This window comes from Bombus vosnesenskii, unplaced genomic scaffold, assembly GCF_011952255.1.
Source record: "Bombus vosnesenskii isolate JDL3184/JDL3185 unplaced genomic scaffold, Bvos_JDL3184-5_v1.1 scf7180000014824, whole genome shotgun sequence".
In the NCBI taxonomy this organism is placed as follows: domain Eukaryota; kingdom Metazoa; phylum Arthropoda; class Insecta; order Hymenoptera; family Apidae; genus Bombus; species Bombus vosnesenskii.
The window spans coordinates 213,441-240,736 of record NW_022883669.1 but is presented as its reverse complement, the minus strand read 5'-3'; the positions used below and the strand labels follow the sequence as shown (position 1 = coordinate 240,736).

General features: G+C 36.4%; 1 protein-coding gene and 1 pseudogene across 4 annotated transcripts; both read right to left on the bottom strand.

Annotated features, from left to right (window-relative positions):
- Positions 1-28: 28 nt before the first annotated feature.
- On the bottom strand, positions 29-26,394 carry LOC117240645. 4 transcript variants are annotated; one of them, XM_033506662.1, is made up of 4 exons: positions 23,843-23,984; positions 23,585-23,698; positions 23,258-23,427; positions 29-667 (listed from the first exon to the last, which is right to left on the bottom strand). In XM_033506662.1, exons 1-4 carry the CDS (start codon positions 23,907-23,909, stop codon positions 482-484), a joined length of 537 nt encoding a protein of 178 aa, XP_033362553.1. In that variant the 5' UTR covers positions 23,910-23,984; the 3' UTR covers positions 29-481. The 4 variants fall into 4 exon arrangements, 2 of the variants coding, with proteins under 2 accessions (XP_033362553.1, XP_033362554.1); XM_033506663.1 differs by lacking the exon at positions 29-667 and adding an exon at positions 22,896-23,169 and having other exon boundaries at positions 23,843-23,994; XR_004494758.1 differs by lacking the exons at positions 23,585-23,698; positions 23,843-23,984 and adding an exon at positions 26,108-26,385 and having other exon boundaries at positions 332-667.
- Positions 5,360-5,889, bottom strand: LOC117240646 (annotated as a pseudogene).
- Positions 26,395-27,296: the final 902 nt, after the last annotated feature.

The following is a 27,296-nucleotide window of genomic DNA, read 5'->3' as shown; positions in this document are numbered from 1 at the left end:
CGAAATAATTGTTCTTGCTTCCGCTTGTTCTCAATTAAATATCAAATCGACGATACAATCCATAAAATCGAAATATTCGCTTTTCGTAGCTCGTGCTAATTCTCGTTCGTTAATATTTTAAAACATCGAATATCCCTTAACATTAACAATGATTCATAATAATCTCTCGTATTAACCTTTAATATATAATATATATAGATGAATACATATACATATATATATATATATATACTCTCAGTCGTCAATAGAAATACGTACAATCGATTAAATCTGTTATATAGTTAATGTATGTCGGTTTTTAATTTAATTAGGTAACTTTGTTCTAGATTGTCCTCGCTTTGTCTTTGTTCCTTGCTCCTCTTCGCTTATCTTCTTCCTCTTTATTGTACTTTCCTTGCAAGTGATTCCCTTTGATTTAATTTCCTCTTTCTTCTTAAAAGATTAAAGCTTCCTGAATTTCTAATCCATTCGTTATTTTTTTTCACTTATTTTTAAACTTTTCTTTTTCTCTCTCTCTCTCTCTCTTTGTACTGAATTTATATTGCTGATTTATGGTCCTAGTCAAATGACGAATATCATACTCATGTTCCTCCTGTTCGCTCGACTCTTGCTCGTTAATTACGTTGAACCCATCTCTTTTTACTCTTTTTTCGCTATTCTGGTGATTCTGTAACAGAGAAACGAAGCAGCTTGCTCAGACTTCATTTAGAATTTCAATGTGAAATTAATTGAAACGGATACTATCAAGTCTGAAAGGAAAGATAAGTCGTCGATCCTTCAACTTTTCAATTGCAATTTATTACCAGTACAGCTATGCTCTTCGTTGTAATAAATTTTCGGTGTATTATATCGGAAAGCAGCGAAACGGATAAAATTACCACTCGATGTAATAAATTAATTCGTTAATTAATTAGATAATCACGGTCGGATATAATTATACGGTTTCATAGAAACGTTCACGCCCATCGATGCATTCGAATTATCTATCAAAGTGCATAGCTAGTCAAGTTTACGCTAATATGCGATACTTGGTCAAACTGAATTTCCATGATAATACTGTCTGTACTTGGAACGTCAACAATGCGCGCTGCGTCTCTTTCATCCACTTGGCAAACTCAATTTCCATTCATCTATGCTGAGTAGAATTTGCCACGCGCGGCAACGTGAACGCCAAGCCATCGGATTGTGAAAAAAAATAGAAAATTCCACCGAATGTAAAATTAGAGGAGCAAGTAAAAGGTGGAAACTCTGGACTCTGGTTACATCGACATTTATCTTAAAGAAGAGAACAAAAATAGCCAATTAAGAAATACAAACTGCAGAAGACGCTTCTCCTTATTTCGCCATTTGCCGCGTAGCAAGCCACACTAATCACTTTAGAAACGTGCTTACGCCATGGTTAAGGGACAATTTAGTCTCTAGCAAGAAACTTTATTACTGCTAAACATATTACCTACGATTTAACAGCTCTTTGACCACTTGTCGTATTTGGCTAAACTCGACGCATCATGTGTATAAGGCGGTGTCCTGAATTAGAATGTTCTAAAACAGCGCTTCTTTGTGATTTTTTTTTTACGAGGGAAAGGAAGAAATGAAGTTATTGAATTTCGAGGTATGGTTTTATATATATTTAACGAACACAAAAAAATTTTTTTTTAGGTAAAAGAAACAATTATAACAGATTTTTAAGCCTATTTCATGGGCTGCAGTGTTCAATCGGCGTGAAAGATCCAGCTCGTAATTCTTGAGTGAAACAAAAGACCAAAAAAGGATTAAATTATTATATATTTTTCTTTTGGGTGAATTAAACAACGGCAGAAAAAAATGTGAAATTAAAAATTTTGGCGGGTTTAAAGAAAATGTGTTTAAAAAGAAATAAACTTTAGGGTGCTATAGCAATTATTTAAATAAACTTTTTTCTGCCGTTGTTTAGTTCACTCAGAAGAAAAATATATAATAATTTAGTCCTTTTTTGGTTTTTCGTTTCAGTCAAAAATTACGAGCTGGATCTTTCACGCCGATTGAAAACTGCAGCCCATGAAATACACTTAGAAATCTGCTATAATTTTCTTTTTTACTTAAAAAAAATGTTTTTGTATTCGTTAAATATATATAAAACCATACCTCAAAATTGAATAACTTCATTTCTTTCTTTCCCTCCTAAAAAAAAAAAAAAATTACAAAAAACCCTGTTCTAGGACATTCCAATTTAGGAGACTCCGATAAGTAGATAAATATTAGGTGGTCCGAAAAGTTTCTTTCGTTTCACGAGGAAATAATAGACGCGCCACATTTTCTCTTTTAGACTATTTTATTGAATCACGCGTGATCCGTTTTGTTCTATCGAAACGATAGATTGAAACACAGAATGTCGGGCATCTATAATTTCCTTATAAAACGAAATACATACATAAATATACATATATATACAGGGTGGTTGGTAACTGATGGTACAAGCGGAAAGGGGGTGATTCTACGCGAAAAAAGAAGTCGAAAATATAGAATAAAGATTTTTCGTTGGAGGCTTTGTTTTCGAGAAAATCGACTTTGAATTTTCGCTCGGTACGCGTCCACTTTATCGCGTCTCGTTATAACGGATCTCACTGTAGATCGTTGTGTCGATGGAAAAATTAAAAAAAAAAAAATTTTTATCCTATATTTTCGACTTCTTTTTTCGCGTAGAATCACCCCCTTTCCGCTTGTACCACCAGTTACCAACCACCCTGTATAATATATATCATAATACATAACATAACTGTACTTTACCTTTAATGTAAATTGGCAAATTTTGAGAAAAAGATTATAAAAGAAATGTAAGAATGATATTTACAAAATTCAAAACGGAACATATTATGAAATAAAGGGAGAATAAATTAATGCCAATTGTATTTCAATATTTGTTGAAAATCACACTAATAATACTTATTCAAAATCGTTAAGAAATATGGAAAAATCAGTTCGCTTTTATAAACACAGTACTTACAAACAAGAAGAATCATGGTTTGGTCATAGTTTGATATAGAACACGTAAAGCATAAAGCATGAATACTGTATTCTCAATTATACAGGATGGATGGTAACTGGTGGTACAAGCGGAAAGGGGGTGATTCTACGCGAAAAAAGAAGTCGAAAATATAGAATAAAGATTTTTCGTTGGAGGCTTTGTTTTCGAGAAAATCGACTTTGAATTTTCGCTCGGTACGCGTCCACTTTATCGCGTCTCGTTATAACGGATCTCACTGTAGATCGTTGTGTCGATGGAAAAATTAAAAAAAAAAAAATTTTTATCCTATATTTTCGACTTCTTTTTTCGCGTAGAATCACCCCCTTTCCTCTTATACCACCAGTTACCAACCACCCTGTATATACATACATGAATATACTGGGTTGGCAACTAAGTAATTGCGGAGTTTGTCAATATCACCTAATGACAAAATCCGCAATCATTTAGTTGCCAACCTAATATATTTAACCCCTTAACCTACAATTTACGTTCGAGAATTTTGGGCCGAAAACGTAAACAAACTATTATATATTATATTATATATTATATTTGACCCGATCATCGTACTACAGGCTGTGCCCGTAGTTATAGGTTAAGAGGTTAACTAACGCGTATTCTACGAAAAATAAGTGTCCATATCTTCTTCCAGGAGAAGTTTGGAAAAGTACATTTACACCGACAGGTCTATGAGTACTTGTACTCTTGCAAACACCGTGGGTCTTTAATGTTGATAACAGTCGTTCTATTTGATACAGACTGTTCCAAAGCGTATACACCAAGTGTATATACACGCTCTGAATGATAAATTTAGCATTGACCAAGGTAGAAGTAAGATTCCAACTGCAAATTCAAGAGGAGAGACATGGAATTTTTGTAATTAACGCGAGTGCTCAAATTGATGGTCGTGCTGATTCAGACAACGTGATCCGATAGACCATCGCGTCACGAGCGTAGCTGGGAGGTGCAGTATCTTGTTGAAGATAAAAAGATTGCTGCTCGCCTTTAAAAGCGTGTCACGAGTACGTGTTGTGACAAATTCCTGCAGCGGAGCTCGTGCATAGCGTGCGTAAATTATTTATTTTTTTAAACATACGTACAATAAGATTCGCATAATGTTACATTTTCAATTCATTCTACGTTTCAATTCATTTTGCAAAGACCTCTGGTCGGTGAATGCGTTACGTATGAAACGCTAGTTTCGATAAATCTTGGACGTGTGACGACGTGCCTGGTACGTACTGAACATTAGCATGATTATCACGGCATAATTGAAATGTGGACAGAAGATCTCAGTGTCGAGAGTACAAGAGATTACACGAGTGACGCTGAGATCGGAAATCCAGGTCAGATGAGACGGCGGTCTATTATGCTCGAGGGTGCTGATGAAAGATTGCTGGGGAATTTGGTTAACGAGCAGTTCTGGCGAACAATTATACCAGGTTAAATCGATCCGTTCTAATCGGATCCATCGATTAACGAGATTCAACGAAGAAAAAGGGAAACGAGTCGTTTCACATCCGAGTGACTCGTTAAGACGGAAATTCCTGGTGCTTCGCAGCATTTCAAAGAACAGTAATATCTCTGTTGTTTCATCGATGCTTAATTGCACGACTGAGTTACCGCACAGATATCTGTGCGATCCACTAATCGACAATATAGTTTAACACGCTGACTGCCACGTCATGGGTGTCTCGTCGCCCATATTCGGGTGACAATCAAGTTTCCCATGGTGTCTCGTCACCCATATTCGGGTGACAACCAAGTTTCCCATGGTGTCGTGTCACCCATATTTGGGTGACAACCAAGTTTCCCATGGTATAGCGTCACCCATATTCGGGTGACAACCAAGTTTCCCATGGTGTCGTGTCGCCCATATTCGGGTGACAGCCAAGTTTCCCATGGTGTCGCGTCACCCATATTCGGGTGACGACCAAGTTTTCGATGGTGTCGCGTCACCCGAATTCGGCTGATGATTACTTGCGAAGGATCGTCGTAGGTATTTGAAAAGATATTCCACAGGAAGTAATAAAACTATTGAATTGTTATAAAAGTAATACGAAAATGAAGTAATACGAGTAATGAATTCATTAAGAAAATTATTTAACTAAACTTTAAAGCATTCTATACAAAGCTGAGTTTGTTCGGGACAATTTCGACAATAAGTTGTTTTCTTTAAATTCTCCTGTGTCTTTGATCGGTCCGTTCGACGTCTTTTACCTGCATAACATAGTTTGCACGCGCGTCTAATGCTTCTTTCGCAATCATTTTTCCGAACGGCGATATTATGCTGACTCCGTCGAAGACAAGGATTTTTTGTATTTTCAGACAACCCTAATAATTTTCCAGCTAAATAATTCTCTAAATCTTCTAATATTTACATCCTTCCTTGTTGCAATCTTCTGATACAAGTAAGTTTATTATTTCGTCATCAACGAACAGCTCGAACACATCATATGGATTGACATGGCCAGGTAATTGCCTAATAAGGCCGTCTGTCTCAGGAAAAGGAAATGACTTCTGCCGACCACTAAATTCATTCCATTAGCCAAATTGAATTGTACTTTCCTCGGTATCGTCAGTTCTTCTTTCTTCCTCAATGACCAATTCTTGTAAAATCTCGTCAACAGTATCTTCATTATATTCGCTATCACTACGACTGCTTACTACACTTATCAATATCCGAATCAGAATCAGACGATGTAATTCTATTTATATTTCTATTTCTAGGAAATCTGATTTCTTCCTTATCGCTGCTATCCGAATTTATGTAAGCCTCGTAAAAGCTTTCTTCTTCACTGCTATTTGACTCACTAAGGAATAAGTTCTCCATTTTTTCTTTTCGACATTTTAATGAATTAAGGCAGAGATTTTAAGTTATCTAAAATATTAGTGGGAGTACCTGGCAGAGTACGCTTGGTACAGCGGCACTTGTGACCCGAAGGAGATTTCATTGAAAACACGAGTAATTATTAATTAATAAACATTACTTACAAATATTGAAAATCATGATAATCTTCTGAAAGTTTGTCGTCTCGTTACGACTACTCTTTTTTGTATCGTCCATTAACGATATTACTACGTTTGCTGTAAAAAGGAGACGGCGATCTATTCCTGGAATATCGTAGAATAATTAAAATTTTAGTAGCTCGATGTTTCGTAACGTCTTACTTTTTTCACGTAGTTGATTAAACCGAACGTATCTATAGTAGCAACTATAAATACTCGAAAGCAATAAATGTTTTCGCAATCGGCTGCGCGAAGACTGTTAAAAACTCCAGACAATTTACACCTACACGGTACACAGTACCCATCTCTTTTCTAAAGCGAATATTCGTTTGCAGGAGAATTTCGGAATTCGAATAGTCCCATTCAAGTTGCCGAAATAAAGAAAGATAGATTACAAAAGATACGTAAAGCAAGGTCGATTAATTTTTGTCTGAGAAATTACAGAAAATGCAACACTTTGTTTTACATAGATATTAAATCCAACGAATCTGTAATAATGAGAAAAGTATGAAGAAAAGCGAAGCAACTACAAAAGGGGCCATATAAAAAGCGTGTCGACTAGCGAAAAGCGAAGAAACTGTGAAATAGAGGGTAAAGAAAACTCGGTAGAATGTGTCCTTAGTACCGTTAGCTGGGCTCATTGTTCTTCTTCCCACTTCGTTCCTTTCTTCCTTCCTTTTTATTTTTTCAAGCTACATCGGAGAAAGTTTCAAAAAGCGCAAGATAGAAGTTTCGAACAATACATTTCTTTGACAACAGTTTAGCCAAGTTTCGAATACTTCGTTCATGGCTTTCTATTTATACCTTTGCAGCATTTTCATCGATTGTGTAAACGAGTAAAAAAATAACACTTTGTCAATTTATTAGCGAAGCTCGTAAGAAACGAACAAAACATCAGTTTACATTTATTAACGCTAGAAACACCAGTCTGGTCATTTTGACCCATTAGCGAATCGATAAAAGTTACTGGTTTCGCTAATAACTACACCGCCAACTTTTATGCAAATTCACGTTTCCGACGGTATGATTTAAAAAATCGAACCTCGATAACAAATTGTTTCACCTACCAGCTATTATACAGCACTGTACTTCAGTTTTTCATATATTTTACATATTTCCTCGTATTCTCTGCATTCCGTGGAATTTCGCACTTTCAAATTTCCCATAAATCCATGGAAATTCACAGTCTACTAATAACTACTCGAATTTGGATATTTTACATATTTTTCTATAACATATACAACTGTACCTTGTTGAGATATGTATAATTTTCTGTGCTGGACTAGGTTAAGCGCGTAGTAGAGATACTTGTACGTGAATATCAGTGTGTGGAAGTATATGTGTCCGAAGCGTCTCGAAAACAGATGAATGTAAACTCCACAGTCGGTTAAGGGTCGTCGAAGGGTCGGTTTACAGTCAGGTATAGAAGAAAGTGCTGAGACGCGTGCAAATGTGTATCGATGAATATATAAGGAATCGTCCATGAAATAAATACATTATTATTTTATTATTAATCCTCAGTGTAGATTTAGTGTTCCTATAACATTATTTCGGCCTCGAAGATCCACAATTCTCAACATACCTAATATGAAACTGAACGAGTATGCGAGAAACTCGGTCGATGACAGAATAAAATATTTCGTTAAAACGAAGGGACCAGCACATTCGCATTTCAGATTCGCTTGGAAATCTGTCGTCGAAAGCAGTCGATCGTTGTGTCTGAAAGCTTAGAAAAGTTTTCGATAGGCGATATTTAAATAGCGAAATGTTCTAGCGAAGATAAATTGAAAAATATTACTTTTCCACGATTTATCGTTGAACGTGTTTGTTTCCGAGTGATCGAAAGAGACCTACCGTTGATTTTATTTCCTTCTTAATGCAATTGCAACTTGTTCGAGCAATATGCAGCATGTCGATGATGCTGTTATTGGCGGCGACGATGATACGGAACTACATATATCGTGGCGACGATTACAAAGGAGACAACGATAATAAAAAATGTGTCCGATGTATTCGCTGTTTTCCTTGGGATCACGAAGAATCTGCTTTATGTGCATCATTCACACGTTCAACGTGTAGAAAACAAAGAAAATTAACATGTCGGGTTAACATTAGAATTTAAGGCGCGTAACGATTCTTCGTTTGAATTAGCCATCGTTTTACGAAACAGAGATTATATTTACGCGAATATACAAGATTTTACAAAATATTATGAATATTGAGTTTAATGAACGATAAGACTAAGAAACGATAAGTTTAACTAATGATTAGATTAAAGAATAATAAGTTTAACGAACAATGAGAGTAACGAATAATATGTTTTACGAATAATAAATTTAACGAATAATGAGATTAACGATTAATAGGTTTTACGAATAACGAATTTAATTAACGCTATTAACAATGTTCCTGGGTTCAAACGAATCCACGGTCAACGGGATAACTCTTTACTATGCGTAGAATAATTTTAAACACAAAAAAATACGATTGCTGAGACACTCGGTAAATTGCTCGATGTATCACTTTCCAAGGCGATCACACGAACGAATATCCGATGAAAATCTTTTTCGCTGTACGACTGCATTTTCTTTGTTATATGCTCGCTGGAGGCATCGAGAAGGTTCCAATCGTCGTTGCTAGGCAGTTTCTGTCAAAAGTTTGTTGTATACTCTTTGAAAGCATCGAGAAAGATCCAAACGCCGTTGCTAGGCAGTTTCTGTCTGGAGTTTGATTCCTAATACAACGTGTGTCCCATTATATCGACATCTCCAAAGTACAATTCTATGTGATTTCTAGGGAGAACTATACAACCGATCCACACCTTCGTCAGGCAAAACGTTTATCCCGTGACCGTGGCTACGTTCGGCGACCAGTTGTCACCTCGAACCCACTTTCGCTTTCACAAATATCGAACAATTACAAATAACAATTGCTTAATTACAGTTATGATAAAATCTAGGCTAAAGCATTAGAAGCATTTCCCAAAATTGCAAAGGGAAGGCTCCGGTTTTCCCTTCATCTCCGACAAATATATTACGATAGGAAATATTTCTTTGTTATTTTTCATTTAAATAAACATAATATCGCGTCTTTTTTTTTTTTTTTATCGAAACAACTATGCGCTCGTCGTAGTAAAAACAAAGATTCTTGAGATTTCTTTGCTTTCGCTATTTTTCCAGGTGCACGTTCGTTACAATTTTTTACTATAACTTCGAGACGCTTGATCTTTCGCATAGTCGTCTATTAACACGCACGGTGTCTACCGATTTTATCGCGTTTCGACGTTAGTCTGGTCGAAGAAAAGAAAGCATGTTGCTCTTTCTGTGGAAGCTTTTAAAATCAGCTGTCTCGTAGCACATTCCGTGAATTGTTGAATCTTGTTATCGTAAACGCATGAAAATCAGCAGCCTAGTCGTAAGCGTTTAAGCACTTTCGCGAAGCAGTATAAATGGTCGATTTAAAATATCGATCACCATTTAAACTTTCATATCTTCGTCGCCTGCTTCGCCTCCCATCGAATTCCAGCCCTATCTATCCCTCAATTTATCCATTATACTGTGTAATTTCCCTTGAAAGTTTCCTCGATCAATCCAGCCGCGGCGCATGGAAATACGAACGCGATGATAAAAGGTAAAAACGAGCGTATTCTCCTCTAACTGTTTTTCAATAGAGACCGCATTTTCCGGCAGGTTGCTACGAATGAAATATAAATCGATTGAGCACAAGCTGCAACCACACTGAATAGAAATGTTGTGCAAGCATTTCGCTGCTAATTCACGGATCGTTCGATCGCCGTTTCGTTCTCTTTTCAACGAATCACAGTATCATCGATCCAGCAGCCTTTTATTTTTACTTCTTCGTGCCAATTATTGAAAACCAGGCTGTTTTCGTCGTCAGTGGAATTTGTTACCGGATGCCAATCAACCAGCGTAGATAACTTCAATTATTCTCCTCAATCGACGGAATAATCCTGTCGTTTCGAAACCTTCCTTTTGTTCCATTTTTTTCCTTTTTTTCCAATATGAAAATATTTGTTCTGCCTATTTAAATCGCATCCATCGTTTATGATCATTAACCGCATCTTTGGTACTTTAACACTTAACCGACCGCTAGCGGTTCAACAGCATACGCACGTCCGACAGGCAGCTCAGGCGCAGATTCTCCCTGGCGCCGGGTCTGTTTCGCTTTAGACTCTCCAATGCCATTCTTTTCGTTTATCGCGAACGGTATGTTTTTCAAATTGGTATAAAACTGTGGGAGCTTACAAAGCAACGCAACTGACGTAGCCGAGCAAGGTACCTTAGTACTAAATAACAAATAACTGCTCAAATGATGAGAAAGATTGTTGGCGACAAAAAGCCGATTAATAGGCTATCGGTCGGTAAGCGTTGGCGACAAAAGCCGATTAATAGGCTATCGATCGGTAAGCGTTGGCGACAAAAGCCGATTAATCGGCTATCAGTCGTTAAAGTGTCAAATTCGATTTGTTAAATTTGTTCTTGATCTTATTTGCCTTGTTAGGCATCTCGGTGATTTCTATAGGGTGATTCTACGCGAAAAAAGAAGTCGAAAATATAGAATACAAATTTCTTTTTAATTTTTCCATCGAGACAACGATCTACAGTGAGATCCGTTATAACGTACAGAACGCGTACCGAGCGAAAATTCAAAGTCGATTTTCTCGAAAACAAAGCCTCGAACGAAAAATTTTTATTCTACATTTTCGACTGCTTTTTTCGCGTAGAATCACCCCCCTTTCCGCTTGTACCACCAATTACCACCCTGTATATTTTCCGCACTGGACAATTATACGTTCGATCGCCAGTGGAACGTGGCAAGTTTCGCATCTTGGTGGATCCTTTTGTTCCACTAAGTACAAACGTGTTATTCTTGTGTGTTCTATTGGAAGTCGTGTTACAATCGTTTGTTCTCCTCTACCCAAAACACGTTTCCGTCTTTTCTTATTTATATTGCCCATGATTTTGTCCACGTTCGTTTATCTTCCCTTTTTCCAGCGAGTCGAGTTTCTCTTTTTCTTTGATTATTTTCGTCACGTCTTTCACGATATCTTCGTATACCGCGACTCTACTCGCTTCACTGTTTGTTCATCGACGCGTGGCTTCTGCTAATTCATTGCCTCTTACTCCTTGATAGGATGGTAATCGTGCAATGACAATGACACAACACGTACAATGATTCTCCATAAGCCAGCCTCTGGTTCCTTCTCGCAACAAAATCAAACGCCTCTTTTAAGAATCAAGTTTGATCAGGCGAAATTAACTCGTTCGTACCTTTAGGTAGATAGAAATGATTTTGCGAGAAAGCGCGCGTTTCCAGTCTCTCTGATAAGTCAGATACGCAAAATTCGATGGATGACACGCACGCAGAGACTTGCGTAGCAACAGATAGACTTTCGTGACCGACTGTGTATTTTTGTTCTTTTATTATGGCCACACGCACCCGCACTAGGCCGCAATTTCACTTAATTATGGTTTCATCGTGACGCGCCATGCAGGACAAAGGCTTTAATTTCAAGGCGCAATCGATAACGCGAGAAATTCGTTGCCAGGCTGAAGAGCGTTTTCTACATCGGATTGCAGCGGGCTTGCATATAGTGCACTTAACATCAATAAAGCTAGCCTGATATTACCACGCAGAATACTATAACAACCAGCGAAATCTCGTGTAACATATTTAAGTTTCAATTGGAATTTAAATCAAGCACGCAAGTCATTTAACGATACGTCGCTGCAGAGAATTTATCCGACGTTTCGCAATCGAATTATATACGTTGTCGTTTCATATTTCTACGCTGGATTTTTTAATTTACACTTTTATAAATCCTAGTGTAACAGACTTGAACGACCACTTTGATTAGTCGGTCCGCTCGTGGAATTTTACATTTCAACATAAATGCATAAAGCTGACTCTATTAACATACTCGTAAACACGTGGCTGATCTGCACGAAATCAGTGACCCAAATATCGCGCATTTCCCCAGCGAACGCGGCAGATCAATCTGCGTATTAATTTCAACAAAATTCACCGGAGAACGTGTTTCTTTCGTCTCGTAGCCTGTTTCCATCGGTTACACGTCGCTTACTTTCCATATTTTATAGCCAACGTGCCATTCGCTATCCTCGTCTCCGCCGAGAGATATGAAAAGCTAAAAGCACCTTTTAAGTTTCAAATAATGATGGCATATTTTTCACTGCACTCGTTAAGTGGAAATAGCACCGATATCTACGCTCGACGTATACACCTTCCGTGATATATGGCTGCAGTGTACAGATCTGATGATATATAGCTCAATCATATCGATAGCGTGTAGTTAAGTAAGAAACGTAATCTCCTATCGTATGTGAGCTATGTACACTATGATTTAGAAGTTTAGAATTATTTTAAATTCAACAGCTGAAAATTGAAAAAAAAAATAGATTTTAATTTAAAACCTTGTTAGGTAAACGTTTATACGGTGTACTTAAACTATTTTTACAATATTTTCAGAAGCTTCACTTACGTTGAAAATACATGTAACGTGCAAAGTGTTTAATGGGTTTCTGTATAACGCTTTTATCCGCGTTATAAAATTTTCAAAAATGTTGAAATATAGCAAGGGATATAATTTATTAATCGCTGTCGCGACGATATTACGATAAAATGCACGAAGGTTTCAACGTTGAAACGTTTGTACGTACATCGCGGAATATCCGCAGGAAATTTCCTGATAACTGTAAAGTATATGAAAAATATTTGCTAAACTTTGTGAACACGAAACGTCATTTATATGATACGCCAAGGTATATTTATCTTCCATCGTCTCTGTATCCGTCTTTCATATTTTGCTTCTGAAATAAAATAGAATCCCGAGATACGCATAAGTTGTTCGCGACAAAAGATTTAAGTATCGGAGGAACAGGAGCGAAATTTAAGCAAAACAAAATACAGTAATGTCTCGATAATTATCGGCCATGACGTTCCTCGCAATTACCTGGTTGTCATCTCCATCGCTATAGGAGCCCTATTGTCGCTCAAGGAGCCATAGTCTTCCCCTTGACACACCACGAAACTCGAGGAGCGAGTAGTGTAACTTAATACGAATTCAAGCGCTCACGAGACGATATTAATCCGATAATGAAAATGTTGTATTTTCAAAACTTTGTGAATTAAACTTTTACCAACGTCTTTGTGAGATCTTTCTGATTAAAGTAACACCAAACACGATATACTTTAAATCACATTTACCTATATATTTAATAGGCGAAAGAAAATAAGTTAGAAATAAGTAAGAAAAATGCGTGTACCTAAAATGTGTCGCTAAAAGAAAGACGAGTATACTCGTCAAACACAAAGTATGCGTGACTGTTATAATATACAATTAAGTCGTGATGAAACGACGACGTTTTATCTTTTAATTCTATTACTGACAGGGCTCGTCATAACACAAAATATTGCCATTTCCTCGTGACGAGTATATTCGTCATAAAACAGCTAACTGGCTAAATAAGCAGATATGCTTCAAATTATATACTGTTTTGTTTTATTTCAACTCATTGAAAAGCGTGTACCTAAAATGTGTCGTTAAAAGAAAGCAACGACGAGTATACTCGCCAAACACAGAGCATGACTGTTATAATATACAATTAAGTTGTGATGAAACGACTGTTTTATCTTTTAATTCTATTACTAACCGGGCTCTTCATAACACAAAATATTGCCATTTCCTCGTGACGAGTATACTCGTCATAAAACATCTAACTGGTTAAATAACCAGTTATGCTTCGAATTATAATTATATTATATATTATTGAATAAGTATTGGTTTTGCTTTAACTCATTGAAAAGCGTGTACCTAAAATGCGTCGTTAAAAGAAAGCAACGACGAGTATACTCGCCAAACACAGGGCGTGACTGTTATAATATACAATTAAGTTGTGATGAAACGACTGTTTTATCTTTTAATTCTATTACTGACAGGGCTCTTCATAATACAAAATATTGCCATTTCCACGTGACGAGTATACTCGTCATAAAACAGCTAACTGGCTAAATAAGCTGATGTGCTGCAAATTATATAGTGTTTGGTTTTATTTCAACTCATTGAAAAGCGTGTACCTAAAATGTGTCGTTAAAAGAAAGACGAGTATACTCGTCAAACACAGAATATGCGTGACTGTTATAATATACAATTAAGTCGTGATGAAACGACGACGTTTTATCTTTTAATTCTATTACTGACAGGGCTCTTCATAACGCAAAATAGTGCCATTTCCTCGTGACGAGTATACTCGTCATAAAACAGCTAACTGGCTAAATAAGCAGATATGCTTCAAATAATATAGCGTTTGGTTTTATTTCAACTCATTGAAAAGCGTGTACCTAAAATGTGTCGTTAAAAGAAAGCAACGACGAGTATACTCGCCAAACACAGGGCGTGACTGTTATAATATACAATTAAGTTGTGATGAAACGACTGTTTTATCTTTTAATTCTATTACTGACAGGGCTCTTCATAATACAAAATATTGCCATTTCCACGTGACGAGTATACTCGTCATAAAACAGCTAACTGGCTAAATAAGCTGATGTGCTGCAAATTATATAGTGTTTGGTTTTATTTCAACTCATTGAAAAGCGTGTACCTAAAATGTGTCGTTAAAAGAAAGACGAGTATACTCGTCAAACACAGAATATGCGTGACTGTTATAATATACAATTAAGTCGTGATGAAACGACGACGTTTTATCTTTTAATTCTATTACTGACAGGGCTCTTCATAACGCAAAATAGTGCCATTTCCTCGTGACGAGTATACTCGTCATAAAACAGCTAACTGGCTAAATAAGCAGATATGCTTCAAATAATATAGCGTTTGGTTTTATTTCAACTCATTGAAAAGCGTGTACCTAAAATGTGTCGTTAAAAGAAAGCAACGACGAGTATACTCGCCAAACACAGGGCGTGACTGTTATAATATACAATTAAGTTGTGATGAAACGACTGTTTTATCTTTTAATTCTATTACTGACAGGGCCCGTCATAACACAAAATATTGCCATTTCTTCGTGACGAGTATACTCGTCATAAAACATCTAACTGGTTAAATAACCAGTTATGCTTCGAATTATATCGTGTTTGGTTTTGCTTTAACCAGAAAAATCTCACGACTGCATTTATAAAAATTTTATTCAACGAAAATTAGGAATAAAATGTCTCATCGTTGAATAAGTATTGTTTAAACGATATGTTTCTTTTCATCAAGCCGACTCTCAGACCTGTTTCTCTTTCACTCGCGCTATTCTTCCTTACGTTCGGCAAAACACCGGGCCGTATCTATACTTAGAACCAAGTCCTGTACGCGATAATTGCTGGGCGTGGATCCCGATTTTCAAGCAATTATCGAGACATTGCTGTACACCTATATGAAGAAAAAGGCCGTATCGCAATTAGGGATAAAGAGGAAGAAGAAGAAGAAGAAAAGGGAAATAAGAAGAGAGTTAAGGTAAGATCGGAAGGAGCCTTTTAGTTAAAACCTTTTCTTGCTTAAAAATCTACTGTACTATTAAATATTATTGTTGGAAAACTTACATATTTCCAAGCTACGATAAATGGTTGATGTTTTCATAAAATAGTAACAGTAATGGTAATAATACTTCATCATATATCAGACTTTACGTCCATTAGAAGGAGGTTCCTTGACCTTAAAACATACATTAAACATTACATTGCATATGGTATACAGTAATAATATACAGTATAATACAGTATATAGAGTATAATATACAATAATAATGTGATATGCACAAACATAAACTATAATACTTGTAATATTGTACAGTGGCTCTTCTTTAATTATATCGTACTATACTCATTGTTATATCATCTGACTTGAGTATACTAATTATTCTAGTAATAAAATCTCTTTTCTCGCCTTTAAAATACGCGATACGATATTTAAATCATCGTCTTTTGCACGAATAATAAATACAGAGATAGAGCTATGCTTAAATATTAATGCGAGTAACTGTGTAAGATAAGAGGAAAAGGGATTCTAAAGAAACTTAACCCATCTACAACGTCCGTGTAATCACTGCTTTCACGATGCTGGAAAGAAACTTAATATTCCTTAATTATCAACGGTATCTAGGCTGACATAAGCGTTTCCCCCGGGGGTGCATTGGACGAAACAGGTCGTCGCAAGGGCGAACACTTCACGTCAGCAACAAGAACCCCTCGAACACGGCGGAACAGCCGTTGAACCGGGTTCTTTGGAACATTTCACGGGACTTGAAATCCATTAAAATTGAGCAGTATAAAACTGAACCTGATTGAAATGTCTATGGAAGCCGAACCGTGAAAGGATACGGGCTCTTCTGCTTTCAGAGACTACCGAATCGATGAAAATGGATCGAGAACCGAGGCGGAGTATAGAGGCATCTTAAAATTGCTTGAAACGAATTTCATCCGAGAGCTGAGCTATTTGCGGAGAAAACGCCGAGTTTAGAATGAAGTTTACAGATTCTTTGTAGTGTATAAGTTATCTTTATGTCGGTATATAGAGAAATATTTTCATGTTTTCAATTTATAATACATTGTAGATTATGTCTTTCTTCTGTGATACTAATGTATTAGTGTTTATATATAAGTATCAATTTCATAGTCTAATAAAATTACAAATTCCAGTCAAAAATACGTACATGATCTTTCGCTTTCTAAAATACTAACGCACATGGCAAGAGATTTATGAAACGTATTCTAAAAGCGCTTTTTCAATAATTACGCCGTACGTGATAAATTTAGAAACACGGGTTACATGGCTCCATGTTGCAATCCGGGCTCCAATACCTTGTCGTTTTCCTAATTTTCCATTACCCACGTATCGTATTCGTTTTACAGGCGGCAACTCAGAAATATGAAATACACAAGTTCGTTCTATGTTTCTTCTTCCGCTATTCCAGCAGGCTAAGTCTCACACAGTAATTTCAGTTGCTGGTCATTGAAATAGAACCGCTGTTTATTAATTCCAGGAGTACCTACAATTTAATTTAATTACGCTGAGATATACATGTATAATCGAAATTAATTCAGAAATTAATTAGTTCATGTTAAATCGTTTCCAATTTGCTCCCCGTACGCTACTGTACCGCGCTATTCAGATTTTACTGAATTTACAGAATTCCTGTCAGCAATTCCGATGAAAGAAAATCTCTGCGTCGGCGAAAATTTGCTATTATTCCAAAGTAGATGTTCTCTCGCACATTTTATCACAAACGCAAGTATTCTAGAACATAAAAAGATATAATTTTTTTTCTGGAATTTGAGATTTTATTAGACCGTCAGTCAAAGAGCTGAACTAGTCTCGTAGAAGCATTCCTCGAATTTTCTACCATCTTTGAATAATAATAAAAATACACACGTAGCTTCGAGTCAAAGATTGTCAAGTCACTGACAGATTCTATATGGCAATATTAGGTCACCAAGTAAGTTCGTGCCACGTTGCGTTTACACGTTTCGTGTCTAACGAACGTAGAACGATGAAAGAGCGTTCCAATATCTGTGTTAATATCTGTGTGGTTTACAGAAATGTTTTGTCGTTTCATATTTGCGCAAAGTAGTTTATGATCCCTTGAAATCACAATCCCAACGCTGTTGTAGGTTTTCATTTCACCTGTGTACCTTTCATTACAAATACTCTTGGCTGATGAAAGTTTATTGGGATAGCCAAGTAACGTTGTGAATTCTAAGATCTACGCAGAATAGTCTTTGGTTATTTTTAACTGACAATCCGCTAGAACATACAACTCTCTACTGAGAAAATTTCGTTAAAATGAGAAAACAGTTCCGCGTGAACCTCGTCTGATCTTCAAAACTGTTCCAATTAGAAAAGGATTTTTGCGTTTCTGTGGCTCAACTGTGATGGAACGCTTGGAATGTTTTAAGAAATATTCCTCCTATTAGCGACAGGAAGCTCCAAAGCACTTTAACTCTGTTGAAGAATTTAAAGAACCAACCTTTTTCATCAGTTAACTGCAACGATGGTATGCAATTAGCGAGATGTTTTTACGAGAACATCGTTCCCATGAGATAAGTTTCGCCGGTGGAAATGTTTCGGTGACGGGGGAACTCTAACGAGGAGAAGATTTTTCAGCTTGGAAACTCGAGAGGAAAATGAAGCTGTACAATTTTATATCGCTACTTTTCAAGTTACATTGATACTTGATGCGAATATCTAGAAACTAATTCGCAAGAAACGTCTCCTATCGAAGGAACAAAATGGTAACAACGATGATGCGTTTGCAACGAGCGAATAAATGAAACAGAAGATTGTAAAAAGCCATTCATTTAAAACGAGAATAATCTGGTTTTTAATTTTAACGATTTAACGCAAGGTAGATACGTAAAAAGGCAACGAGGTATTTATTAATTGAAGCACGAAAAACGTTTCGTTTAACAATAAGAAGATAATCTGATTTGGGCGGTTTAACTAAATTTACAGAAAGAGAAGCAAGTTTGGAAAACACGAAAAACATTTCGTTTAATCGCAAAAGTATAATCCGTTTTTAACGAGGAATAAATCAACGTAGAAAAATCATCGAAATATTCACCAACTGGAATATGTTAAAAATCTATTGTACGGTTGTATATATCGTTGGGAAGAAATTGTTCGCGTGTTTTCAAGCTACGATAAATGGTTCGTATAATCGTAGATCAAGAGCGACACGTTGGTGTCCTCGTGTTAATAAGAGACGCTATATCTCGAGTGGAACGATTTTATCGTTCTCCTTTACAAAATACTCTTCTAGAAGCGCAACGAAGAGAACAAACGCAGAAAGTAGTGCACAGAATGGAATAATAAAAGCTACAAGCGTTTTTCTTGCCGGCTGTATTTATAGTTGCAACTAATTCAGTTGCAACACATGCAAGCTGCAAGTGAACCTCTGAACTTTTGACCCGACAAACCAGAAACCAATATGCACATATGGTACGTATATACGACGTGTAGCGCGTATACAGGAGACTCGTACGAGGTAACAAGTCCGCATAAACGGATCCGAGGCGAAACCACGAGATTCTAATTATTGCTTTCGAATAAATAAATGAACGATCGTTCCGTCGTGGAAACGCGCGTAGGACGAAAGAATTACGTAATTGCAGCATCGTCGGAAATTTCGTGGCATCGACCAAATTTTTATATCGTATCAAGGGAAGACGATTGCAAACGTGGCGCAAGTGACTTTTAAGCTATAGTACCACTGCGCTGAAGAGTTTCCAATCCTTTCCGATATGTTCGCGCTTTATTGAAAGAAAACACAAGTAGGAGAGCAGCTTCGGCACGTCGAAGCTTGGCCATCGCCAATTATCAGGTTGTCCGAAAAGTGTTTTTCTTTCACAGAGGCATCTTTATACAAACATGAAACCTAATCTGTCGAATCTTATGATCTTTATTTTGATGGAACAAAATGGATCATACGCAATTCGATGAAATAATATAAAATGGAAAATGTTGTGCATCCATTGTTTCTGTATAAAACGAAAGCAACTCGTCGGACGACCTAATATTATACGTACAAAGAGATTTTGAAGTACAGGGTGTCTCGGCTAGATGAGATCAGCTAGATATCTGCTTTGTTTACGATCGTATGAAACAATTGACTCATTCAGCCGAGACGCTCTGTATAACAAACGATTGTTTGTATTTTATTTACAACAAATACGCTGGTGTTTTATAATTACTTATGTGATTTATAAGATTCTGCTTAATTTCATGAAACTTTGGATGGAAGCTCGTAAGTTCGATTTCAAGCAAAATCCACCGTGGTGGACAGTGGTAATTTATTCTTTAGAGAAATTTCAGGCGAATTTATTCCATGAAAAGAAAAGCACATTATCTCACATTTCCTTCCAACAAATAACAATCTCAAACCTCGAACAATAAAACTCTGTCCCCACTGAACAACTTGGTCGGGTCTTACAACTCCTAGAGAAGTAACTTCCAGCGGGCGTGGAAGCTCCTGAAATCGAAAATCGAAAGAAGAACACGCCACTCTGGCCACCTTTTCGTTCCGTCGAATCTCACGAATGCTTCTCGTTTCCGGCGAATTCCATTTTCCCCTTTGCTCGCCTCGAAACCGGATCGTGCACGTTTTCAAACACTGGTAACACGTTTCTCTGACGTTGCCACGCTGAATAGAACCATTTCTCACGTATTTCCCCGATACGTGTATATACGTATTGAAATGGTCGCAAGCTGCTCGGCTTTCTTATCAAACATTCAATAGGAAAGCTACATAGGACCAAAGCGGGAGGACCCGCGCGAATTCCACCTTACTAGACGCTACCACGAATAAAGATAAAATCTTTTTCTCATAGAAGAGCTGTTCCTTGTTGCTGTTTTCTGTCGCTGAAAAATTTAGAGATATTTGACAGAGAAGTTTGAAATGTATGTCGTAGTATGATTGATAACAATTAGGACAATGATTAACAGTGTTGCAGTACCTGATGATGGAGGATGACGAAGAGATGCAAAATTTGTGTCCCTTGAGGCGCTTAAAATTCTAACAAGGCGTCGTTCTAAGAACTCTGTGGTGTAAAAATGCCATATTTGTATTATTATCCTGTTTCGAAAAATTGCCAGCAACGTTGGCAAAATAGAAAGACGTGGCCAAAAGGGAGAAATTATAGAAGCTCATAATTTCGTCAGAGTGCGGTATTCGTTACGATACAGGCGAATTTATGTTCCATGATAAACAATTATTACTTCCTCCATAAGCATGAAATATATTCGTGCTACACGTATATACAGACCGCCGCTGTAAGATATTTGGAACAACGTGAATAAGTATACATACGTGTGTTACTCGATGACACCTCATTAATAAATCGTACGCATTGTGTACCTTTTCGTATCGTATATCATCCACAGACCAATTAAATCGATCGTATTAACCATATCGTGTTACTGAGAATAGTGTTGTCGGATGACTATACTAATTACTTACGCGCTACTTCTATGCCCGTAATCCAAATTTGACCTTGAACTATCTAGGCCTTTGAACAAAAATGTCCAATTTACTCGCGTAATCGAAGCAAAAATTGACCTGCGCGATCAAGTTGTTCCAAAGGTTCTCGAAATTTACATTTATGCTACGCCGGTTATCAGCTTCGGATGTAGTAGTTTCGTCGTACGCTTACGAATTGCGTAAAGCCAAGTTCAATTCCCGTCAGACCGAAATAAGTAAATACAAGCGTTCGATTTGATCAAACGGAGCGTTTACGACGTATTGGTGGATTCTCACGAGTTTCGACAATTTTTACCGGGTACAGCGTGTACGCGCGTGATCGTTTGGAAAAGAAAGAGTCCGTAAATCTTAAAGTATGACTCCTCTCCTTTCCGCTTCCGATTTCTGATTCCCCGTAGATCACAACGGCTCGGGACAAAGGCACGAAAATCACGCGAGAACGCTGCGCCAACGTTTTCTAAGCTCTAAACAATTTTGAACGGATGCACGCACGAAACTGTGAAACGAAACACGCTAAAATTCACCTATATCGTTTTCCCAGTTCTCGTCGCCAGTCTCCGCTAACTGTAACGCGATACTGCTATCGAATTTGTATTAGCTTTTACTCCGAATGATCGTAAACCAAGGGACCTTACATAGAACGATTTAACAAAGAAAAGGAAAATTATCTATTTGCAGAGAGCCTCGTCTCTTGATTCCGTATCACCGTGTGTTCTCATAATCTCAAAGAATGATTCCGCAAATTGTTCCTCGAACTTAATAATCGAGGCAAGTAGCTCGATACTTTTGTACAGAGGACAAGAAAGCGTATCGAAATATGGGGTTCCATTAAAAAATATATCGGTGACTCTAAAATCGTCATGGAGAAATGACCTTGAGAAAGACATTCTTCCCACCGATACATGTACCACTCGAAATGGTCTAACTTTGTCCTGAGCAGTTTTCTCGCACGATAATAATATCTATAATTGTGTGAGACATTTTTTCACGATACTGCAGCTTTTTAGGTAGCCTCTTGCAACGTACTAAAGTTTGAACAATAGAAAGGAAGAACGATATTGATATCGTGCAAACTGCTCGCTATTACCAAATGTTCTTTTCATTAGCCCGTACCATCTTCTCTCTAACTAATGTATTGTTCGCGACTAATGTATTCTTCTCTCTAACTAATGTATACAGTAGATACAGAGAACTATTGTTAAAGGGGAGCACGATGCAGCGTGAACGTCTAGAACGAACGTCTAGAACGTGATAAATGTCTTCTCAGTCTTCGAGCTTGAGGAAAAGCACTTCACCGCTTCATTACCTCGGCTAACGCCGCCCTCGTCCTTAGAACTGTCTTAAGACAGAACAGTTTGAAACGAGTTTATGGCACGTCGATTTTACTGTCAACGAAAGTTGGACGGCTGGATTACGGGGTTGACAGCGTGTTATACATAGTTTGGAATAATCTCGAGTTCCCAGTGACGAGCAGCCACCTTTAATGAAAATCGTACAACACGGTTATCATCGTAGGATGGATATTTGAAAATGCTCGAGGAAGAGAAATATCATCGAAGAAGGCAGTTACTTTCGTTACAGGCAACTCTTAAAATTCTTCAATGCGTTGTTGGCAGAGAGTTTAAGGTACGTGGCATGACTGATTGAAGAACAGACTGTGCACAAAAGCAACTCGATCGGCAATGTCAAAGGAAGATGGTGAGGAAATGCCAAATTCGTACTTCTTTGCACACCTGAAACTCTAATATAACATTGTTCTGTAAGTACGATATCATCTGTGGTAAATATAATGGTGAAGTTGTAGAAAATGTAAGTGAAATACTTAAAATTCAATTAGAGACGTATTTCATGGAATATTGGCATTGTAATACTTTACCCTAATTTATCGAATTTTATCGTTAACAATTTCAGCAACACGCTTCTACACGCTATATAAATATCGACTTTTATTTATAAAATAGCACTTGAATTTCTGTTTGAAGTTAAAAAGTTTTAATTCGCTTTTTACTACTTCGCCGCCATATTTGCCATAACTGTTTGCACTTTCACGATACTCTAAGATATTTACATGGTGTCTTATTAGAATTTTAGATGCCCGAAGAGATACAAATTTGGCACATTTTTATTGCCCTCGATTTTCTGCAAAACGAAACGTCAAACAAACAAATTCTTATTTTGTATTTCAATTTATTATTCTAAGGTAATAATATTGTTTTAAGGTCGTTACCCTGTAAGAAGTTTTCTGGAGAGATAATGTTTCTAGCGTGTTTGTTTCGGACGCGGCTGACCATAAACTATCCAATTTCACTGATGCTCTCCCGCCGCTCTTTCGCGCTTCCTCGTTTCTGACGTTGTTGCCATACGAATGGATCACGTTATACGTCGACGTAACGTTTTCTGCGTGCATCGGAGATAGTTGTAAAATTGTTTCGATCGAAAGTTCAAAGCAATGAGGAAAGTTTAAAAGCTCACGCAAATTCATCCTAAACTGCGTTTGTAACATTCTCGAATTACACGGCGGTTAATCGAACAATTGCTCGAGCATGGAATTTACCTTTATAATTCGAAAATAAAGTTTCTCGTTTCTCCCTCCAATTCTCTGCCAATACAATTTTCCAAACTGTAGCGCAGTCGCAAACACACGAGTATTTAGAAAATACAGGATGTTCTAAAATTGTAACGAAATTGTAAAATCGAATATTTCCTTGTACTGTGCCATTTATGAAACTTGGATATTTCGTGGTTCATATAGCGACGATTATCGTCCGCGAGACTCTAAGCTATAAATCACCAACTGACAAATTGTGATTACCTTGTGGAGTGAATCTCATTACTGGTAAAGGAGATATGCCTTGAATGAGATCCATTACGCAATGCATTGATTCTGAAATAACCTATTAATCAAACGAACTAATGAAAACCGCCGTTACTAGGCAAACCGATGTGAAACTCTATTCATGTCCATTAATAAATTAAAAACGCCAAACAAGTTAATTCGTTGGTACTTTTCTTCTCCCTATACCGAGTGCCATCTACCGAGTTTCTTCGTGCATTATATAAGATAGACATATTAAATAATGAAATTTTTGCTGATACTTATTCGAAGCAGATCGATTAACTAAAGGAGGAAACAAGACGGGAAATTTCTATGAAAATAAATACTGAGTCAAAAAAAGAAGGGAAAACGAAAAAATACAAGAAAAAAATTAGATAAAATAGTTGGTATAGAACGTATTAAAGATAGGATAGAATCGAAACCATAAAATCTGTGCATACATAGAACAGACACATGGAACATAAATCTCGTGGAATTTCCACTATACCATCGTATCGATAGAAAGTATATTGAACAATAAATCTTGCATCATATTTGTATGCCTTTATGACCTTAATAAAATAAATATTGTCTGCCAATATTGACAACAATGATACATACACACACATATATTATAAGTAATTTTTTATAATACACATATATTATCAAAAATATGATTACTAATAGTAATATTATACTGACTTAATATTATATAATACTAAATTAATAATTATTATAAAAAATGCATGTAATATATATTGCATACATTTTTTTATTTGTAATATATATATATTACATATATTTTTTATAATCTAGTGAATAAATTCGAACTTGTAATTACTATAATAGAAAAGTTAATTATACTGTTGTTTAATAAAAAAGATGCGTTTGTGTATGGTGTAAAGTAGCGACGACAAGTATATCTTGCTCCTTTTTCAAAAACAGCTTGAAGAGACAAACAAGAGGGAACAAAATTTAAAAATAATCGCGTGTAACATTCTAAACAACTTGTATTTACATTACCACCGGTGTGTAACTTCAAAAATACAATAATATAATGTATAATGTAAAAATACAATAATACTGTACATATGTATGGGAGATAATAAATAATAAATTTACATATAATGATTAATAATTAAAAAATAATTTGAAATATTAATAGATAGAACGATAGCTATCAAAAAGTACCAGGTTAAAATACTACCTTCTAATAGATTGTAATATAAAATTGATTACTCTGCATAATACTCGTCATTATACATTATTATTTGGTCACAGAGAATTACTATATACAAAAGAGAAGCTATTGGAAGCGTAAGACATTTTTATACTTTGCACGAACCTGAAACTTACCTTTTTGCTAAAATAGCCCACATTAATAAGCAAATTAGTTCTATATATGTATTAAAATCAATAAGAAAGATATAGAAGCCAAACCCATTAAGTATGAATATTACGCCGAAAAAAAACGCAAAGATTTCCCTCCCAAAAAAATTCTTAAGTTTAATAACTTCTCGTCAAAATTTTCTCGAACTACAAATTTCCAATCTCAATTATAGTAAAAATTCATTGTGTTGGAACTAATATCGAAGGATTATCTAAAAAATCTTCTATTAACATTATACAATGTGAAATTTAATAACATAACATAGAACATTAGAAAAAAATACTTAAAAACCGTCTGTTCGCAAGATTAAGTAAAACATATCTCCCAGAATAACAGAGATTCTACGCAATTCAAATATTCTAATATTCAACGTATTAAGCAGCTAATATCTCCAAAGTTGATCGCGTAATTAAAAGGAAAAAACTCAAAGGAGATCCTACTTAAATCTTAGATAAGATCGCGAGGGAGAAACGTTGAGACGATGCAACTTACGACGAAAAAACCTAAGCGCCACCTGTCCATCGATAGGTGATAATTATTTTTTTAATTCGTCGCGGGGAAGAAACAATCATCGTGTCGGTAATACCGCCGATTATCTTCTTCCTATCGATCGGTAAGGACGAGTCAAAATGGCGGTGGGGGATGTTTATTGAGCCAAGAGGGCCTCAAAAAAAAAAGAGCAATCCTGAATTCCTCAACATAACAATCGCACGCAGCATCCTTATCCCGCCAAAGTTTCGACATTTTATTACAGTTTGGAAACTGTAAACGTGAATGATGAAAAGAAAAATTAGAGAATGCACGTTAAGAGCGTGTAGCGAAGCGGCTACAGGACGAATCGGAAATCTGAAAGAGAATGAAAAGGCGCTTACCGGTATTGTTGTCCGGGATAGAACGAAAAGAACCAGCCCTCACTGTGGCCGCCGCACCACTACTGACAACGAAAGCTTAAGCACCGCACGACCAAAGTGATAGGTCGACGCGCACGCGTCCTGCGAACGTTCACCTGGGAACAGGTTGATAAAGCACCATCTACTGGGGGGTTGATGGAGCAAAACTTTACCGCTTTATCATTCCTTAACACTAAGAAAGTTTGCAATCCATTTACCGTGCCCGTGCAAGAGCATAACTAATAGTAACTAGTAGAAACTTTCTACTACATAACAGATAGCAAGGCCTGTGTAAAAATTTAAGAATGCTTACAAGAAATCAAATTCGTTAGGTAAATATGCCGGAGACGGTCATGACAACACACATACAAGTCACACCTAACTCTGAATCGAAACATACCTGATCGCGTTGTTCATCTTTTACAAAAATAATAAAAGGTGTCCATACAGATTTAACAACGATATTTATATAAAGAATTCATGATCGAAATGTGCCAAAATATAAAAGTTACTTCGATTTCTACTGTAAATATAATAAAAACTGAATGAACCTATGTTGTTCACTGTTAATAAACTATATATATAGTTATTTATAATTTAATCATATTGCGTATTAATTGGATACCTATCACACGTGAATTAATTAAAAAAGAATATAAACATATATATATTTACGTCTATTTTCGTTAAAATAAATCAAACCTTACCAAACGTTTCGCATTAAATGTCGAATTGTCATCGTTGCTTGCCACATTATACGTCTCTCCCCTTTCAAAGTCATCTTCGTAATCAACCAATAATCTACACAAAAAATACCCAAAACTTTAGAATAAATGTATAAAACTCAGCCAATTGTATCAAAATAAAGCAATAATTACACCCAAATTCTAGCGATATAAATTTCGCTATAAAACTTTTACTATATAAGAATGTATTGTTTACACAAATCTGATAAATATTAATGGAAAACAATGGAATAGTAACAGAAACACTACGTAATTAAAATCACGCACGTCAAAGGACGATACATCTTGACACCGTTTTTCAACAGTATAATTACTTTCCGCGCCAAAACTTCAGCTAGCTGATTCCTGATTGGCTAGAACAGAACAGTTCCTCATTCGTTCGAAGCCGTGCGCAAAATTGAAGTATTGTATGGCGGGAAATTTGT

Coding starts and splice junctions, on each gene's coding strand:
- LOC117240645 (XM_033506662.1), bottom strand. CDS start 23,909: ATGCATTGCGTAATGGATCTCATTCAAGGCATATCTCCTTTACCAGTA. Junction 23,428..23,584: donor TTTATTTTCGAATTATAAAG/GTAAATTCCATG, acceptor CGATGCACGCAG/AAAACGTTACGTCGACGTAT. Junction 668..23,257: donor TCCAGAAAACTTCTTACAGG/GTAACGACCTTA, acceptor TCTCTGTTACAG/AATCACCAGAATAGCGAAAA.